The sequence below is a fragment of the Peromyscus leucopus genome, chromosome 4 (assembly GCF_004664715.2).
Source record: "Peromyscus leucopus breed LL Stock chromosome 4, UCI_PerLeu_2.1, whole genome shotgun sequence".
In the NCBI taxonomy this organism is placed as follows: domain Eukaryota; kingdom Metazoa; phylum Chordata; class Mammalia; order Rodentia; family Cricetidae; genus Peromyscus; species Peromyscus leucopus.
Window position 1 is genome coordinate 53,503,237 of NC_051066.1, and position 20,582 is coordinate 53,523,818.

The 20,582-nt window shown below is 42.7% G+C and overlaps 1 protein-coding gene across 1 annotated transcript in view; it reads left to right on the forward strand.

Annotated features, from left to right (window-relative positions):
- The window catches only part of Osbpl6 (oxysterol binding protein like 6), a 189,729-nt gene that overhangs the window by 107,062 nt on the left and 62,085 nt on the right, over positions 1 to 20,582 (forward strand). Inside the window, 1 exon segment of the mRNA XM_037204898.1 lies at positions 3,586 to 3,832. Within this exon segment, the coding sequence (XP_037060793.1) occupies positions 3,737 to 3,832 (96 nt within the window). The 5' untranslated portion in view covers positions 3,586 to 3,736.

A 20,582-nucleotide genomic window follows, 5' to 3' on the forward strand; every position in this document is an offset into this window, starting at 1 on the left:
ACATCCTCTCCTGTCGTCTCGGTCCACTCTTCCTATCTCTCATTAGAAAACAAGCAGGCTTCTAAGGGATAATAAAATAGAATGTAGTGAGATAACGTCTTCCCTGAAGACCCATGCTGTACTGCATTACTATCACTTTTAATCGCCGAGTCCTAATTCTGATGGCATTAATAGCTTCAAGTTTGTAACTAGGTCAACCCCATTGTCTCCAAACCTGTCTTAGCTCTGTCGAAGACACTATTTTTTGTAAGTTTTGTGAAAAAGCTTGTATTCTAAAGCTGCCTCCCCTCATTCTAAATAAACTTTATATTTTCTTTGTGTATATGGATTTTATTTCCACAGAGGGAATAGTTTTTCACAGGTGTTTGAGATTTTACACACACACACACACACACACACACAACATACACATACAACATACACGCACGCGCACACACGTATGCACACTTACATACTTTGGTTTTCTTTTCTTTGTGTGAGTTCTGTTCTTCGCCAGTAGATTATTGGTGCCAACTATATTTGGTTCAAACTCAGATTCTCCTTTTAAAATTCACCATGATGGAATTTTGTTTGGTTTGAACCTTGTTAATGTTTTTGGTTCTTCTTTAACCAGGAACACTCACTGACATGCTGCTTGAAATCCACACTGTATCATCCATGCTTTTCATAGTTTCCTTTATTTTTATAGTGACTTACACTAATCTGTTCAGATTTCCTTCATCTCTCCCAGGGAATTCATTTCATACGCCACTTACCTACGTGAAGCCATTTGAGTGGAAGAGACCATCATCTGTAGGCAACAACCGAGAACTAACCTGTGTTTCTGTCAAAACCCTTTGCTTCCCTTTCACGGGGTCTGATGCTCTCTCTACCAGTGTGGAGTGCAGGAATTCTAAGGACCTCTCTACCCAGCCTGAAGGAGGTGTGAATCAGCAGGCAGTGAGCCCTTCTTTGAGCTCCTAGGGCTTGGAGCTTATTCATACAGCAGCACAGCTTAGCTCAGGCTAAATAGTCCTTTCCTTTCAAATGCTTTTCTGGTCACATATCATTTATGATGCCTATAAACAGCAAGTTCTAGAAGTTTCCCCTAATTTGTCCCTGAATCATACATCTGAATTGTATTTCTTTCAGTGTAAGTAAATGCAAATGTTACAGCAGTTCACAATGTGCTCCTACTGATACAAGGAGAAAATGAGAGAAAAATGGGGTTTTCTGCTCTCATATTACTGCTGTTTTCAGTTACAGTGTTTTTCTTGTTGAATATAGTAATTGTGTTGGTGACGACTTAGAAATGTATGGTCTTAGGGTTTACAACACTGTTTAGGCAATTTCTGAAAATGTGTTTCAGTGGAGATGAAATAAATCTTTCTTAGGTCATAACAAATCTCATACTGTAGGAATAAAGAATGAGTAGGTTCAAACTTCAAACAGAATTTAAAATTCCTTTTGTAAGGCATTAAAAATCGAGCAAGTAATCAAACGTTAGATTGATTAGGGTGAGATGTAAAAATCATTTGAATTGATACTGGATACTTGAAATGCTTTTGTTGTGGGGCAGTTTCTGCCCAGTTGGAACATTTTCATCCTTAAGAGAGGTTCCCTAATATTCAGGAAGTAAATAAAACTTATAAGTCTCAGGAGGTTCCAGGAACTTGCAAGATTCACAAGGACCCTCCTTGTGGTTATATGAGCAGACATATTTGTGGTAGAGGAGACTGTCCCACCAGCCAAGCTGCCTACAAGCCATACAGGGAGCTGAAGGGATGTAGCTTTGATGAACCGTCACCCATGCTGGGATGGGTTTTTCAGTGATACAGCTGCTTTGGATTGTCCATTCTCCTGTATGTAACCCCTCACCCATACTCCTGTAAGTAACCCCAATAAACTCGTTGGTTCACTAAGTTGAACTGTGATCTGTCATTGGTTCATTATCTGAGGTGAGTTGTCCCAGTCTTCCAGGAATAAGTTACACAACACCTTTTCTTTTAAAACACAAGAGACCCCAAATTTATAGATAACAACAATAACCTCAAAATTGGATCTTGGGATGTATTTAATTATTTATCTGTTATTTTCTTTGATTTTGATAGTTTTTCAATGTATTCATAATGCAATAAGATGGCACATGGCCATTTCATCATGAACAAGTTATCCTGAAAATGTCATGTTAAATTAAAATAAGATATTAGCATTAATACTAATGAAGACAGTGCAGAGAGATGTACAGAGTGGGTGAGGAGGGAGGGGAAGAGAGAGAAGGAAGGAGAAAGAGGTGGGAACAGGAGAGGGGGAGGGAAGGAGGGCAATTGTATATCAGAGACTATCAGACTGAAACTTGGATTGAATTTACTTCTGAGTAGATAGTGGTTTAATAGTTGGCCATTTCAGCCCCATCCCACGGGGGTACTTGAACACATCACTGAGCTGACATACTTTTGGCCCAAGGGTCAGCATCCACTTGTAAAACATCTTGGACCAGAAAACAAAGTACTTTGAATCAAGGATCTAAATAGCATTCATACTTTTCTGCTTCCAGGCACCAGGCCTTGGCTTCCCAATCTGTATTCACACTTATTAGACTGCCTTCATTGAACAGATTAAATGATCATCTGCAGGTGCTGGCTTATTTTTACTGCCTTTTGCGAGTCCGAGCTGAAGCCTTACCACTCTTCATCCAAGAGCTTTTGGCTCTTTGGATTTATGATTTACAAAGGCTAGTTTTGCTTTAAGTCTAGTCTTCCAGTTTGGACAAAAAGCAGTTTATGTTTAATTTTAAAGGTTTTTAAATTTAAATTTATTTATATGGGTGTTTTACCTGCATGCATGTCTATGTATCATGTGCATGCCTGGTGCCCTTGTAGGTCAGAAGAAGGAGCTGGATCCTCTAAAACAGGAGTTACAGAATGTAAACCACCTATAGGTGCTGGGTATAGTACCTGGGCCCTCTGGGAGAGCAGCTAGTGTTGTATAACTACTGAGCCATTGTTCCAGCTCAGCTGAGCAGTTCTTATTTTAATATAATGGCAGGAGATTTAAAATTCCAAGAAGGGATTACAAGTTTCAGTCATTTAGAATATCCAGGTTTACAAGTTCATTAAAGTGCTCTTAATTACTGAAATTATTCTTTTAAAATTAATAATTACTAGTTTTTGGTGTTCAGATTGGACCCCGGACCTTGCCTATCCTTGACAAATGTTCTATTACTGAGTTACCTGCCCAGCCCAAGGGATTGCTATTTCAATTCTTGTCTATCACTAGAGGGTCATTAAAATCCTAATGAGCACATACAAGTTCATATAATCTGCTAACATAATGTTAGATATTCTAAAAATATAACTATATAAGAGTTGTTATAAAATTTCCTAACACAGAAATTTCAGAATTCATATATTAATCATTTTGCATATTTGTATCATCAACATCAATCATCATCATGTGCTTCCAACCTCGATGTCTTTGAGCCTCAGACCTGCATGTCTAAGTGTGTGTACTTCCCTTTGTTAATGCAAATTAATTTTCCCCTATATGTAATGATTTTGATTTCTCTTTAAATGACATGAGACTTTCTGTTTGTTTCGTTTTTAGGTGGTTTGGACACCTCAGTAGAGGCCTGCACTTTCCTGGTCCAGCCTGATTTGTGGGAGATGGATTAAAGCCGCAGATCGTCTGGTTCTTAGTCTGAGAGTTGGAAAGATTGGGATGGTCTCACGTGCACATCCCTAGACTACTTGCAGCGATGAATTCAGACGAGAAGGGCATATCCCCTGCTCATAAAACATCTACTCCAACCCACAGAAGTGCCTCAACATCCTCTCAGAGGGAAAGCAGGCAGGTAGGAGAAGATTCTCAGTGCATTTTATCATTTTCTGCAGATAGAACCCTGTTTGGATAGCATGGGATTGCTATCTGAAATCTGAAAGTTTGTTGTGAAATCCTTCATGTCACAGGTCACCCCCTTATTTTATGCAGCCATGTCCTATAGTGTGAAGCTGTTAAACTGGCCTTTTCTTTTTTGGGGGGGAAGAGGGGGGCTCGGAGCACCAACCACAACATACATGTAGTGGGGTTCCTTTGGGTAGCTGAGAAGCCAGAATCAGGATTGTGATGTTCACCTCCCTCTTCTTCAAGGAGGTACAAAAGAACCCACGAATCTATAAGACTAACAGTGCTCTGCAAGCCCTAACCTCTGCCAGGTTCCTTGGGACCTAGTCACTGTCAGACTCAAAGAGTCAGGAGGGAGGCAAATGACATTGTAATATGCAGGAACCCTGAGCAACAAGGACTGAACAGTTTCCGAAGGCAGCAAACGGAGGAAGTGAAGTGTCAGAGCTTATTTATGGTGGAATATACCAATTGTCCCATTTAATCCACTTCTTCTGGAAAGCTATTTTTGTTGGCAGTTGCTGCATTTGGATTTGGGGGGCTGCTCTGCTGCCATGGTTATGTGGGGATTCATCATATAAATGCTGGCCATAGACACCACAGCGGTGTTGCAGCCAGCGCACATAGAAATAACGGTTTGCCATTAGGTGTGTCTTATGAGAGTAATTTGGTTGTAGAAGTGGAAGTTTACAAGAACCTTGTCAACTTTTTTGATGGGAATTTTCCTTTGTGTGAGTTTTACTTAGTGGATAGTCTTGCAGGATTCCTCACATCTCTCTGCTCATTTTAAATGACCATCGCATATTGCCTAATTTAAAGAAATGTATTAGTTATTGTTTTTTTTTTTTTTCCTTTCTGTTTTTGCTTTTTTGACACAGAATCTCACATGTCAGGATGGCCTGGAACTTATTGTGTAGCCCAAGCTGTTCTCAAGCTTTCAGCCATTCTCCTGGGTCAGTCTCCAAGTGCTGCAATTATAGGTGTTAGCCATGGTACCCGGCTGCGCATCAGCTATTAATAATTCATTGTGTATGCATTCTTAAATGGACGACTCAAATATGGATTCACAGCAGTTGGAGTGCATTTCTGTGGGTGCTTTTGAGAGAGCGCCCAACCCCAAGACCTCTCCCAGCATACCCTTGCCACTTACAGCAAGAAATGCCAGGGCAGCCTGTCCAAACTGGTGATTTCTCCTGTGTGTATTTTTCACAGATCCTAGTGCAGACATTCCTCCTAGAGGGTCTTGGGGAAGTTTTTAATGCTGGTGCCTTTTGTTACAGTGTTTAGAAAGGATACCCATACACTGTCTTAGAAGTACTTCTGCCATTAACTAGTCTGTGACCACCCGATGTAATATTTAGTGCAATGCATTTGTAGATTCTCAGAGACTCAGGGTGCTGTGAATGAAAGGACTTGGTGTTCAATAACTACTGCATGCTGAGATGCCCCTTAAGTTGGCAAGTCTTCCCTTTACCTGCCTCTCTCTTCTTTCCCACTATGGGTTCTCCAGTTTTTTTTCCTTGCTCTGAGCATTTAAATTGAGAAAGTGAAAGTCACGTGGCCTTCCTGGTTGCTAAGGAGCAGGAAGACATTGACCCAGCTCACCCTGGAGATCTGTGGTAAATAAAAAAAGACTGATGACTGCTATGGGAACAGCTGTCATGCCTTGTTGCTCTGCCTGCTGCACCTGAGCTCTAGGCCCCACCTTCAAGTGACAGGGACACTGGGGACCCTGGCCTGCTGCAAGGAGCCTGAAGGTTGAATGGATGACTCCTGACTGGCTTTGAGTGGAAAGTCTGATGATGGGAAGAATGTGTGTAAATTGATCATGAAATTTAGACAATGCAAGTACTAGTTTGTTTGTTTGTTTGTTTGTTTGTTTGTTTTGGGGGCAAAGTCTCACTATGTAGCACATGCCCTTAATCCCAGAACTTTGGAGACTGGGGCAAGCAGATCTCTAGGAGTTCAAGATAAGCCTGGTCTTCATCGTGAGCTCCAGGCTAGCCAAGGCTGCATGCTGCTATTATTATTATTATTATCATCGTCATCATCATCATTATTATTATCGTTATTATAGGGGGTTTCAAGACAGGGCTTCTTTGTTTAGTCCTTGTTGTATTGGAACTCACTTGGTAGACCATGTTGGCCTCAAACTCAAAGATCCACCTGCCTCTGCCTCCTGAGTGCTGGGATTAAAGGCGTGTGCCACCACTGCCTGGCATGGCTATTATTTTTTAAGGAGACAATTGACTTTTGTCACTGTGTATCTCAGCAGGTGGTGCACACTCCTAAAGTCTTTCTCCTCTGCTGACTTCTCTTTTGTGTCTGTTCATCTCCCTCAAAGAGGAGAAGAAGAATAAGGAATAAAGATCATCCATTTTCCTCCTCACCTCCATCACTAACCTAAAACTCAGAATAAATGTGGAGAACTTGAAATTTAGCATATGCTGTGATGTGGTGTAGTACTTTTATATGCATCTGTATAATACAAGGGCACAGAGAAAGTGACAAATTAGTCTTCGTTCAATCCTCCCTTCCTCTGATTTAAACAGACATCTTCGCAGATACTGCTCTGTTGCAGGTTCAACCCTGTCTTTCTCCGAGTCCCTTGGTGAAGGATATGACACACAGTGGAGAACACAGGAGTATCTTAATGCACCTTATTTACCTATTCACACATGCTAGGTGCACAGTGCTGATGAGCTGCTCAAACATTTCTGCCTAGATGTCCCACTCTTCACCTGTGACATAAAGCAGTATGTGAGCCGGTCTGTGGTCAGAGAACCATTCTCAGTGACATGGGGCCTGTTCTGTGTCTCTCTCCTTGGTTTTACCTGTGGTCCCTAGTCCCTAGATTAACTCTGTAGATCAGCTTCCTCCTCTAGAATATCATTTCCTTTGGTGCCACTGCCAGCTCCCCAGTCCAGACTCTCGTCACCTCTTCCCAGGGCCTCTGAGGACTCTTTCCTCACTAGCACCTTCAGGACCTCATCATTTCAAATTCCCTGAATATGGCAGAGTCATGAAATCGTTCAAGGGCTTCCTGTTCTCTACACAAGTAAAGCCAGATTTCCTTATGGGTTGGGTGTCCACTGAAGACATAGTCTGGTCCAGCCCCATTTCACAACATGTACATTGTGTGTTGTGATTCCTATATCTGTCCCATCTGTATCTCTGCCTCATCTGCCCAACCTCCACCCTCGAATGCTTCCTTGGGGGTCAAGGATGGCTCATGGGAGACTCTCACTGGCCATTCAAAACCACTTCCCCTTCTCCTTTACTGACCTTGGCACAGAGCTTTTGGATAATGTTTGGTATTTTTTCTCTTTATTTATTGAAAATAGATTTTTTTTTTCTTACAACGTAGTCTGATTTTGGTTTCCCCTCCCTCGTTGCCTCTCAGATCCTCCTCACTTCCCCACCCTTCCAACTCCATGCCTTCTCTCCCTTTAGAAAACAAACAGGGGAATTAAAAAAAAACAGAATAGAATAAAATAAATGGGGTAGGGGAGAAAGAATAAGCATGCATGAAAACACACACACACACACACACACACACACACACACACACACACACACAAAGAAAATCTATAAAAACACAAAATTGGAAGCTGTAACATAGAAGCAGAAGACCGGTAAAAGGTAAAAACTGCCCGGAAAAGGCCTTGTGAGACAAAATTCTCCAAAAAGAGTTGGTTTTGAGTTTTCCATCTACTGCTGGGCATGGGGCCTGGCAGTGAGACTCTGTTGCCTCCATTGGAGAAAACTAACTTTTCCTTTGCAAATGGTTTCCAATTGGAGATAGCTCTTGGTTAGGGATGGGAGATCATGTCCACTTCTCCCTCAGTGCTAGGACCCCATCTTGCTTGGACCTGTACAGGCCCTGTGCACGTTACCAGTCTCTGTGAGTTCGTATGTACGTCAGTTGTGTTGCATCTGGAAGGTCTAGTTCCTTGGTGTTTTCTATCCCCACTGATTTCCACTCCACCTCCTCTTCTTCAAAAGTTGAGGGAACTGTTTTCATCCCAGGCGTTACTAAATCCAAGGCAGACAAGGCTAATTTGCTTCTTGGTGTTCGGCATTTTTGTATCTACTTTGTGGATCTATGAATTGATCTTCTACATTGTGTTGTAAACTTTTCTAAACAGAGGGTATTTTTAAAGACTTACAGTGATATTCGCCTTGTCTTTTTATTACACATTTTCTGTGCCAGATTTATTTGCCTCCCCTTTCTTCCTCGTGGATAAATAAAACAGGGAACATCTGTGCATAGTAGCACTTGGCTGTCTTTTCCTATCTCTAAGTGATGCAACACAGCAGATGAAAGACAGAAGATGGGGGCCTGATGTGACGAGTGCTGGGATTTCACCAAGTGTTTCTTCATCCAGTGACAGGGTCAAGAGTCCACTTAGTCCTTAACACGCTCAAGGTTTCAGTACGTGTCCTGCTAGAACTCCTTGACTCTGGTCTCAGATGTTAGGACACCTAACGTAATTGCCTGTGTGTGTGATCTGCCACACCTTACAGCTTCGCAACATAAACATGCCACTGAAACTTCCAAAGGGGTAACAAAGGAGTTGATTGGACATCTAAGGTGTCCTCATAAATTCTCCAAATAAAGCTTGTACCTTGAAGCATATGGAAATAAAAATTTTCTTATTAAGTAAATGGAGAGAAATGCTATACAACATTTCTTTGGTGTTATATATCAATTAATTAACATTATGTTAAGTTCTGAAGTAAAACCTCTAGTTAAACTCTTCTAGAATTTAGTAGATTCTGAAACTTTTCCCTAATACTTGGCTATTAAAAATACCGATTTTTTTCCTTGCATTTGTAAACTGGAAGATATAGGGACACTGTGCTCAGATCCTAAATGGCAACACTGATTGTCTCTGGAGTGGCTTCTAGTTTAAATGGGGCCGTTTCCTACCTGGTCGGCCACAGTCCTTGTCTACCAGTTATTCTAATATTTATTTATATGGACTGCCTGGCTCCTGAAAGATCTGAATTTGTGAACTTTGGTCCCGGATGTCAGTAGGCCTGTTACAGTAATATTTAACTTACCCAAGAAGACCCACTTTGGAGCTAATGGATCTTAAGGTACCCAAACAGACTTTATCATTCTCCTCTCAGAGGTGCCTCTTTCCAAATTCCCCGTCAGTAACAGACAATTCTCATTTGATGAATCTTCCCAAGATTCCTGGAAACAGCCTCAGCTTCTCTTTGTCTCACGTTTTGCTTCCAAACAACAGAGACCCCTGTAGATTTTCCTTCCCCTGGAACCTGATAGCTACCTTCTACCTCTTCGCCTTCCATTCTGGTCTGAGCCTCCATGATTCCTCATCTGAAATGTAGAAAGCCACAGCTGTCTACTTGGTCTTCCAGTTTTTACCCTCACCCATTACCCAGGGCATTCTTCACAGAATAATCAGTGTTCCCTTCAAAATCCCAGGTAGATTTAACTCTTCTCCACCAATCCTCCAGGACATCCATATGACGCTGAGTTGCTGAACACTGACTATGAGGCCGTTTAGAATCTGGGTCTGCCTGACCTCTGACCCCATCTCTTATCACATTGCATTTCTTTTGTTTCCCTGCAGTCTATTCCTGAGATGTACCAAGTGTGTGCTTATGGTGTTCTTACTTCAAGGTTATTATGTACTTTAGTCTCCTTGGTCTAAGTTTTTCCTCCAGCCGTGTCTGGCTTCCTCACACACGTGACTCATTTTTTTTGTTTGTTTGTTTTTCGAGACAGGTTTTGGTGCCTGTCCTGGACCTTGCTTTGTAGACCAGGCTGGCCTTGAACTCACAGAGATCCTCCTGGCTCTGCCTTCTGAGTGCTGGGATTAAAGGCAAGTGCCACCACCACCACCCAGCTCTTGACTCATTTTTTAACTGTCCCCTCATGGGGTAGTCTGTTCAGCTCTTCTCTCCATGTCCTTATCACTTACTGTCCATGTAGCTGATTCATTTCGTGTGTCTGGATGTTGGTTATATGTTTATCTATTTACATTAATATCCTTTTGTCCTAGTCTCTTCTGCTGGAGTACAAATCCCGTGAACACAAGGATTTCATCCATCCAGCAGTGTCTCCCTGGTACCTTGTGTAGTCTTGTGCATATGTTATGTTCAGGGTGTGTTTGAATGAAGATGTGCGTAAGGAGTCGGAGGGAGAGAAGGGTTGTAAGGCAGACTTCGAGGCTTGTGTGGCTGTCGGGAAATAATCATGAAATCGATATGACAGAAGGAGAGAAAACAAGTGTTGAAGGTTTTGAGTCTGAGAAGAGTAGATGTTGGGAGGAGAAGGCTAGTTAGTTAGTCCAAGCATTGAAGAGAGGAGTGGAGAGAACCAGGCTCTCCTGCCTGCCCCTGAGCACGGGTGTAGGGAGGAGTAAGTGGCGAAGGTCTGTGAAGGGAGTGTCATCAGACAGAAGCAGACACTGCCTTGTAAGGACAATTTACACAGTTGTTGGAGCAGGCTCAAGAGTGTGCCCTGTTTAGTGCCGATGATTGTATTTATTTGTACCATGATCAAGACATTTCAGAAAACTGGATGTCATGGCTGTAAGAACACAGGGTCAGAGTGTGTCATTTCCACTAATGCTGTCTCCTGTGAGTGAACTGTCACAGCTTCTCAGGTTAGATCTCGTCAGTCTTGAAGTGAATTAGTCATTTTGGTTTATTAAAAAAAATTGAAGAAAGATGCCTGCAAGTATATATAATAATACAAAGTTAGCTGAAGTTCAGAGATCATAAATAAGGGAAAATGTAAATAAGTCATAGATTAGTAGTGGATCTTCTTTCCATATTCAATATCATGATCAATTATTAACAGTTAGAGATTTCTGTTACATAAGTGTGTTGCTAGTGTGTGTGTGTGCCCACACACACTCGCATCCCCTCATGATGTATGTGTGTACATATTTATATGAATAGATTTTCATGTGTGTGTGCATGTGAACTTGCAGGTGCAGGTACACATGTGTGTGCATGCTTGTGGGGGTCAGGGGTCAATGTTGAGTGTCTTCCTTACTTGCTCTCCATCTCATTTTTTGAGGCAGGGTCTCTCACTGAACATGAAGTTCTTTGATTGGCTAGGTGAGCTTCAGGGATCTGCTTTTGCCTTTGCTCTGCCAGCGTTGGGACTGCAGACACATGCTGCCACACTGGGATTCTCATGCCTGTACAACAAGCACCTCGTCAGCTGAGCTGTCTCCCAAGTCCTTAATTAGTTGCTTTTATTGATCCCTGACAAAAGACAGGGAAGGGAAGGATTCATTCTGACTTAGAGTTTGAGAGGACGTAGTCTATCATGATGGGGAGATATGGCAGTAGGAGTGTGAGTGAGGTCACATTATATCTGCAGTCAGGAAGTAGACCTTCCTTCTTCAGTTCTCACAGGCATGCCAGAGGTGTGGTCTCTTAGTGAATCTAAGTCCAGTCAAATTGACGATGAAGACTAGCCATCACACACGAGCATCTGAAATTTTCCTATGTGTTAGCTAGCAAGAGCAATATATTTCAAAACCAACAAGAGCCCTTCAGTTGTGCCCACTGGTGAAGTGTGAGGCCATCCCCAGCAACGAGTCAGCAGGACTACATGCTGGTATAACTGTTCTGATGGCCACATCAGCATCTGTAGTCCGTGTGAAAAGGCGCCTAGAGTAAATGTCTATAGGTGTAGTAGGTTCTTATAACAAGTTCTTTTCTTGGACAGGTAGAGTGATAAAAAAAAAATCTCCCAGCTTACCTATGACTGGATTGGAATAGGTCTCCTCTAAATTCCTGGATCACCTTCAGTGAGATAACCAGGGCTCTACTCTGAAACACAGGATGCTTCTCTTTGCTGGCCAGTGGGCCCCAGGGCTCTGCCTGTCTCTGCCTCCCTGGCACTGAGATTCCAGACAAGTGCACACCGCCCTGCTCAGCTTGATGCGGGTGTTGGGGATCAATCCCAGGTCCTCATGCTTATGCAGAAAATTCTTTACCAGCTGAGCCATTTCCAGCCCCAAATGTTCTAACTTTGAGAGGAAAAACCACAAGTGTTCCCAGTTTCATATCTATCCTGCAGTTTAAACCCTCTCAGGTCTTCTCCATGAGGAGCAGTGTAACATGAATTCTTGCATCTCTGTAGGATCCAGTGGCCATGCAGATGTGCAGAAAGGTCCCGAACCTGGTTGGAAAATCTGCCCTGTCCTCTCCAGAGTGGTATTAAAGACTAAATCTCTAGTGTTCAGTGTTAATAAATCCTTGACTTTATTCTGATTTAAATTTAGCCTTTTGGGGATCCCAGGTTTTGTGTGGAGCTCACTTCTCAGTATTGAGGACCTGTATCCATAAGAAATTAGTCTTTCTGTCTATGGCCACACTGCCCTGAATATGCCAGTCTCTTCTGGTCTTGGGAGTCGAGATGGGTTGCTCCTGGTTGGTATTTGGTTGGGGAGGAGAAAGTATTTCCTTTGCGGCAGCTCATACTCTAGTCAAGTTATGATTTAGGCACCTTGTGCTAGTTGGATATTCTGAAAATCCTAAATGTGAGGCAGAGTTTATGAGTAGATGGAACCTCACCAGCAACGGCTGATGCTTGATGAGCACTCTCTGTGGAAGCTGGCCATGAGTACCTTTTCCAGAGGACTAAAATATGGCAATATAGCCCAGAGCTGGTGCGTGATGAAGACAGGGTTTGCTCTCTTTCTGTTTCTGGAGGCCCTGTCCTGGCCACCACACTCATAGAGTTACTTATTACAAAGCCAGTCAGGCTGGACATCCGAGGGAAGGGCCTTCTGGGTACCGAGAGGAGAGCTCCACAGAGCGGGATCTGTCCGTCACTTCTGGGTTAGAATTGTCCCCTCGTGTTCCCCCTGAGCATCAGTGCTGATGTTCCTGTGCTCTTTGACCTAGTAAACGGTAAACCCAATGGTACCCCAAACAATCTCCACGGGCGTCATGGAGTACAGCTGTCCTGGTGAACGGCATCGTTCTTGCTGACTTGTCTGTACGTTTATTGCATATATTGGCTTTGGACTGCAAAGTTTGGGTTGTTTGTTTCCTGCAAACTGCCATTAGCCTTTTTTTTTTTCCCATTAGGAATAATAACGAGCGGCCCCTCCCCCTTCCAGCTTCCCGTTGTCTCCACCACTGTCATTCGGTGTTTACAGCACACATTCAGCACAGATGACAAGTGCTGAAACAGAGACCAGTGGAGAGAAGTGTGACACCTGGCACTTAGCCACTCGTTACCCACAAATGATTCAGAAATCATCATTAGCGGGTAGGAGTCTGCTGCTGTTCCTGAGGTGCCTGCAGGGGCCCGCTGGTTCCCTGGGCCTGCCTTCACCCGGGTTCATGTACCCCGAGCTTACTGGTTTGAATGGCATTTTTACAGCAGCAAATCCGTCTGTCAGATTCAAGCTTAACACAGCCTGTTAGATCCGTAGGCAGAAGACCAAATAAGAGGGTGTTAGTGAATCCCAGAGGGCCTCTCACGCTGTAGACGGTTGGAAAGGCCCTAGAAGTCTGTCATTCCCTGGAGTCTGTTCTTCTCTGGGGTTTGGAAGTCAGAATAGACTTTGAGGTGTTCATTAGGACTATCAAGTATCATGTGGGAGGACTCTGTGTCTATAAAACCTTTATTTTGCTTAAGGAACAAATGTGAAACTTTTACATCCTCCGCCCACTCCCCACTGCACCTACTACCTATAGGTTACAAATACTGTGCAAATGGGGTACCCCCCCCATGCATGTCCTTGCTCACATTCCAGGCACCAGACTTAAATTTACTTCAAATCCTAACTACAAGCTGGTTTTGTAACATCTGTCGTAGCTGGCCCTGGTGATATTTTATGGACATGCATGCTTTTCACAATGCTGCCAAACTTATGCATTGATTTTGTGTTTTTTGGGTCTAACAGTGTTTAGACAAAAAACTTTAATAAGGTCATGATTAGAAGACCAGTAATTTAGCTTCTAAACAATATAGCCTAAGGAAACAACAAAAATTATATAGGAGAGACAATGCTCTAAATATACTGCATTCATGTATGAAATTACCAAAGATTATATACTACTTTATAATTTAATATGCATGTGAATGGTTGTGCACAAAATGATTATCAAAATGTTTTATATAAGTGAAAAATGAGAAGCTCTCTAGTGTTCAGCAGTGAGGAAACAGAGACTGCCTTTCATAGCCATCCAGTGAGATCTCACACAGCCATTTAAAAGTGTTTTGAAGAATATCTAATGCTTGAGGAAAGTTAATTGAAAAAGCAGGTTAATAAACTGAAATACAGTACAATTCTAATTTTTGGTTTTAATAATTGTATGTGCATTAAAAAATAAAATATGCTGAAGTAGCTGAAAGACTCCATTGCTTACCATGGATGTTTTTCAATTCTATTTTCTCTTTCCTTTTTTTTATATATATGTAATAAATATGTAAGAGGTTTCTCTATCATTATTCTCTATCATTATTTCTCTGTCAGCTTTTTAATAATCACACTAAATTTAAACCAGAAATTAAATGAAGGTGAAAGACACGCCCTGTAGGAAGTGGGGGGCAATTTTCTAATCACACTGAGGCATGAGCTGGGCCGGCTCCCTCCTCTTTATTACCTGTATTTTATCTCCTGGTCATGCAATCATGCCTGACAGGAACTGAGACATTATCTGTGTTACAGCCCCTGTTGGTTCTTTCTTCAGCAAATATTTATGGTACACATAGACATATCATGGATATACACAGTCTGACTTCATAAGCAGGACTGGAATAATCCAGCTGTGCCTGTAACGTGCATATATAAACCTTAAAAGATTAGAGAGCTTTTTCTTTGACAGTTAGCAAAATTATGTGAGTGACTATTAGATGAAAACTGTTTTTGAATTCTGGGTAATTGTGACAGTGTAAGATTGTAAATTAACTCCGGTGTCCTTTTCAAGCCACGGGGAATTACTTTTTTTTTTGAAACAGGTCTCTTGTAGCTCAGGCTAGCCTCTGAATTGCTATATAGTCATGTTCTGTATAATTAATGTTGCTAAATGTTTAGAGTACAGAGTCTTAAGTGATGAATTGTGCAGTAGGTTCTGGTTCTGGTTCCACTTAAAGGCAACTATGGGAATTAAAGGCTATTGTAGTCTCTCTCCTTTGTCCCTCTGTAGTCATTGTTTCTCAGATATCAGGGCAGCATTTGGTGTTTACAAGCAACAGTTTTTTTTTCATTAAGCTTTATTTATTTCTATGTATGTGAGTGTTTTGCCTGAATGTATGTATGTGTGCTATGTGTGTGCCCGGTACCTATACTGGCCAGAAAAGAGGGCATAGGATCCCCTGGAACTGGAGTTAGTATAGTATAGCAAAGTATCATTAGGAATCATTTCATTGACTTTTTTTTCTTTTTTGGCCAGTCATGTTTGGTTCTATCCTAGGTCTGAGCTGTCCAGCCTCTGGGTCCTGGCCCTCTAAGCAGTGTCAGGAGTGGGCTCCCTCTCATGGTATGAGTCTCAAGATGGACCAGTCATTGGTTGGCTATTTCCATAATTTCTGCACCACCTTTACCCCAGCATATTGTGGAGGTAGGACAAATTAATTGTAGGTCCCAATCCCTTCACAGGAAGTCTGGTCTGGTTACAGGAGATGGCCAGTTCAGGCTCCATATCCCCCATTGCTGGGAATCTTAGCTAGGGTCACCCTCAGATTCCTGGAAGTTTCCATTGCGCTAGGTTTCTAGCCCATTCAAGAGACAAACAGTATTTCTTAGGATAAAAGGTTTCCAAACACAGGCCACGTGAGTGGAGTCTGTAGGTGTTAATTCGTAAAGACACTCTCCTCTCAGAGCAGAAGCTCTGTGGTAACTTTGCTTTTTCTCCCTGTGGGTTTTCCCACTCTCCTCTGGGGATCTTTTCTGGGCACTGTTCCTAAGATTTTTAACTTTGAGTTTCGCAGAGCACTTATGAGTACTTAACTCCACACACACTGCTGCTCTCTCAGTACAGGCCCGACAGGTGCTGCTAACTAGAATTCCTACTGTATCAGCATGGCCTTGTGGTTTTAGTGACTCAGAAAATGCAGATATTTACATTACGATTCATAACAGGAGCAAAATTACGGTTATGAAGTAGCAACGAAAATAATTTTATGGTGGGGGGGGTCACGAGGAACAACACAAGGAACTGTAATTAAAGAGTCACAGCATTGGGAAGGGTGAGATCCACTGCTCTAGTGTCTTGTGTTCTTGCAGAGAAAAGTATTCCTTGGAGGGAATGATTACGATGGTCCAGGCAACTGCCTGAGCGTCTTCCACTGCAGGCATTCGGGTGGCTGCAGAGTCCACCTTGTACTGCCGCTGTGGGCTCCCCATGGAGAATGTCCAGGGCATTTGCCTCCGCCACATGGACAGCTTGCATGATGAATTCTGATGCACTGGTCATGCCGTGGTCCTGATGAGGGTTGCTGGGCTGCCTGACTAACAATAAGATGGCCCTGTAACTGTGGCTCCATCTCTTCCGAGGGATCCCTGCACAGCTACAGGCATCCTTCTGTTTCTGTAAGAATGTGTGAACTCCCTAATTGACTGTGTAATGTTTACAGCTAGATAGTAGCTACCATTTAGTGTCAGCTGTGTGCCGTCTCTGGGCAGCGCTTTGTATACATTAAGTGCCAAACTCGGTGTCCTACAGGAGGGATATTATTTATCTCCATCTTAACAGATTGAAGACACAAAGACATGCAGCCGAGCCTGGTGAGTGATTTGTCTGGCACTTGGTAAATAAAATGAGAGCCGTATTCAGGTCTAAAAAAAAAAGTTACATCTTTTGCTCTGTGTCATACACTACCGTCCAAAGCTAAAGCCAACTGACTCTTAGTTCTCAGAATTAGAAACTGGAAATTACACGACCTCAAGGTTCATTTCAGGGTTGTCCAAGAAATTAACCTTGAAGTTGTGGGTTATTTCAGAGATGGTAACCTTTCTCCTTTTGGTTTACTGATGTCTACCTCGGAATCCATGGAAGGTTGTGGTGGAGGGAGACTTACCTTGTGTTCAGTTGGTGAGGGTATGTCTTAGAAATTTCTGTAACATATGTCGTCCAGGATTGGCTTGAACTTCAATAGAAGATGATATTTAAAAGCCTGGGCCCCTGAATCAAATCTCGAATCAAACCTCGGTGCTTACAGATTGCAGCTCTCTGGCTCTCTGTCCTCACTGTTCAGTTAATCATAAAATAAATTTATCTGGGTACAAAAGCTTGAGATGTAATGAAATAATCCATGCAAAGATTGTTGGGAGTTCACTGTTGGTTGGTGGCAACACTATCCAGTTAGGTCACTAATACCACTGAAGTACTGTGCTGTGTGCTTAAACATACAGCACTTAGGAGAGAGTCCGGCCTGGTAGCTACAAGAATAATGAAAACTCTTTGAGCCTCCTAACTTATCTGGATACTTTCCTTTGAAAATACTTCATATAATTTGTAAGTATAAATTTGTCTGAGGGACTGAGGAGATGAGAATACTAGCACAGTGGCCCGATCCTGGCCCCAGCATGCACGCAGAAGGCTGAGCAAATGTGCTTCGCATGCTTGTAATCCCGGCCTTTGGGTATGAGGAGAGGTAGGTCCCTGGGGCTAGCTGGCCAGCCTAGCCTAGCCTACCTGGTGACAAAGGTTACAGGGAGAGACCTTGTCTCAGAAAACAGGATTGGCATTTTGAGGAATTATAGTGAAGATGACCTCTGGCTTCCATAGGCACACATACTACACATGAAGGCAACACACACACACACACACACACACTAGATAAGAAAGTGGTAGTTTTGTCAACTTGACATAAACTAGGTCATCTGCAAAGAAGAAACTTCAGTTGAGGAGTTGCCTCCATCACATCAGCCTGTGGGCATGTCTCTGGGACATTTTACTAATTGCTGCTAATTGATGCAAGAGGGCTCAGCCCACTTTAGGGCCCACCACCCCATGGTCAGGTGGTCTCGGGGCACATGAGAAAGCAAACTGAGCTGGACAGTGGTGGTGCACACCTTTAATCCCAGCACTCAGGAGGCAGAGGTAGGTGGATTTCTGTGAGTTCCAGGCCAGCCTGGTCTACGAGTGAGTTCTAGGACAGCCAGGGCTGTTAGACAGAGAAACCTTGTCTCAAAAAAACAAAGAAAAAAGGAAAAAGGAAGCCAAGTGAGCAATCCATAGAGAGCAAGCTAGTAAGCAGTGTTACTCCATGGTCTTTTATCTCAGTTCCTGCCTCCAGGTTCCTGCTTGAGTTCTTGCCCTGATTTCGCTCAAGGATGGACTGCGACATAGAAGTGTAAGCCAAATCGATCCTTTCCTCCCCAAGTGGTTTTCAGCCAGCGATTTCACAGTCAAAGAGAAGCAAGTAATAACAGAGGGCCAGGTGAGCAATTTTAGTGGCATTAGTTATTAGTGCCACTAAAATTGGCACTAATGGAAAGTGGGTCTACGCAGGAATTTGTGGCCACAGCCTAAGATATTCCCAGCAATTGCTTTGCATCTTTGAAACAACCTTAAGTGACAAGAAGCCCTGTTCAGCAGACCTTTGGAGTCATGCTTTTCTCTGGGTGAGTTGTCCTGAGCTGTTCCGCTATTATGCGGAGTCTCATTGTCTGTTTATTGGCACGGAGGAAACCAACGGACAGTCATGTGGGCAGATTTCCTCTTGCTGCCCAGGAGGTGTTGAACCCTGTGAACTCTAGTCTGAAGAGCAGACTTACAAGCCGAAGAGCTGCGGGGAAGGCTATGTTCAAGAGTCCTGACCCGAGTTCCTTATGCACCAGCTCCCTTTGAACAGGGAGAACAGGGGATGGGTAAGTACTCCCACCTCAGTGTGCTCTAAGTACCTCAACAGGTCAACAGGCTGGGGATGATGTTTAGGGGTAGAGTCCTTGCCCGTGTTCACAAGGCTTTGGGTCAGTTCTCTCTCTCTCTCTCTCTCTCTCTCTCTCTCTCTCTCTCTCTCTCTCACACACACACACACACACACACACACACACACACACACACACTCTCTCTCTCTCACACACACATTCATTCTCTCTCTCTCTCTCTCTCTCTCTCTCTCTCTCTCTCTCTCACACACACACACACACACACACACACACACACACACACACACATGACCTAGAAATTAAGTTGTAATTTAGGATTTGAGAGGAAGCTTTATTTTTTGCTGAACATGTCTATGTAACCCTCTACGTCACTTATATAAGATGCTTTAAAACCTTCAAGATAGTGTATGTTTCCCAGCCATCGTGAAAGAAAATGAGAATAGTCAGCTTGAGAAGACTATTCTTAGTACGAACAATGATCTTAAAAGATATTATATGAGCCGGGCAGTGGTGGCGCACACCTTTAATCCCAGCACTTGGGAGGTAGAGCCAGGCAGATCTCTGAGTTCGAGGCCAGCCTGGTCTACAGAGCGAGATTTAGGAAAAGTACAAAGCTACACAGAGAAACCCTGTCTCAAAGAAGAGAGAGAGAGAGAGAGAGAGAGAGAGAGAGAGAGAGAGAGAGAGAGAGAGAGAGAGATTATATGAAAAGATCTAGTTTTGTAATTGCAGATTTAATGACAAATTTGATGTTTCCCAGTTGACCAGAGCTTTCAATCCAGTAAACAAGAGATGGGAGTTTAAATTCATTAAATGCCGTCAGACGTTCTGTTGTATTTAAGTTCTGCTTTTTACAATTCCAAGAGAAGCCTAAACATTACAGAAGTTATGTTTAAGAACCTTCCCCGCCCCCTCCACCTTTTGGGGTACCGTGAATCAAATCTAGGCCTCTCTGCATGCTAAAAACATACTCTTCCACTGCATTACCACAGAGCTGTGGGATGGGGTACAGTGATAAAATGGTGATTCTCAGTGCAGATGAGCAGGCCCTACCTCCAGGAAACGGTCTAACTAGAATCTGAGATGAGCCATATAACTACACTTTCATAGCTGCTGATACTAAAGACATAACATTCAAGAATTTTCATTTATAATAATGAACACATATAAACGCAAGCCTGGAGAATATGCTTGTTTTTTTTTTTTATTAATGTGATTTTGAAGCCAATTCTGGGTATTGACTTGGGTTAATTCTAGGTTAAACAGTGGCACTCAGCTTCTGTTAAAGTGCGAATTATAGGATGGAAGTTTGTATGAGAAATATTGGCTTCTCTGTTAACGTGCTAGAGGTTAAAGAGGAAAATAGTTTATTTTAGAATTTACTTACCAATCATAATACTTGGTACCAGTTGGTAGCTTTCATTTTTTAGTAGCACACACACACACACACACACACACACACACACACACACACACCCACAACATACTTGTGATAATAAAAACACTTATTACTGTGTCTTGGTAAATGTTTTCAATGATTGCCTGTGCCTTGAAAAAGTCAACAAAATGTGAGGGTTAGAATTTTCGCTCATTTTAATATGCACTGTATTGTATATATAGTGAATATTCAAGATGAATGAGCTTTTTTAAATAGCATAACTATTCCCAAAGTCAAGTAGAGAAGAAATTGATGCCAGTTCTCAGTGCCAAGCATGCAGGAGGCTACTTTCCAGATGCCAGGGGTGGGTCACGTGGTGTTTCATCCTTCTGGTCCATGAAACGGAGGCTACATTTTATCAGTCGGCTGCTATCTATAGACGCTGAACTCATGTTTAGTGCACTTTATGCCAA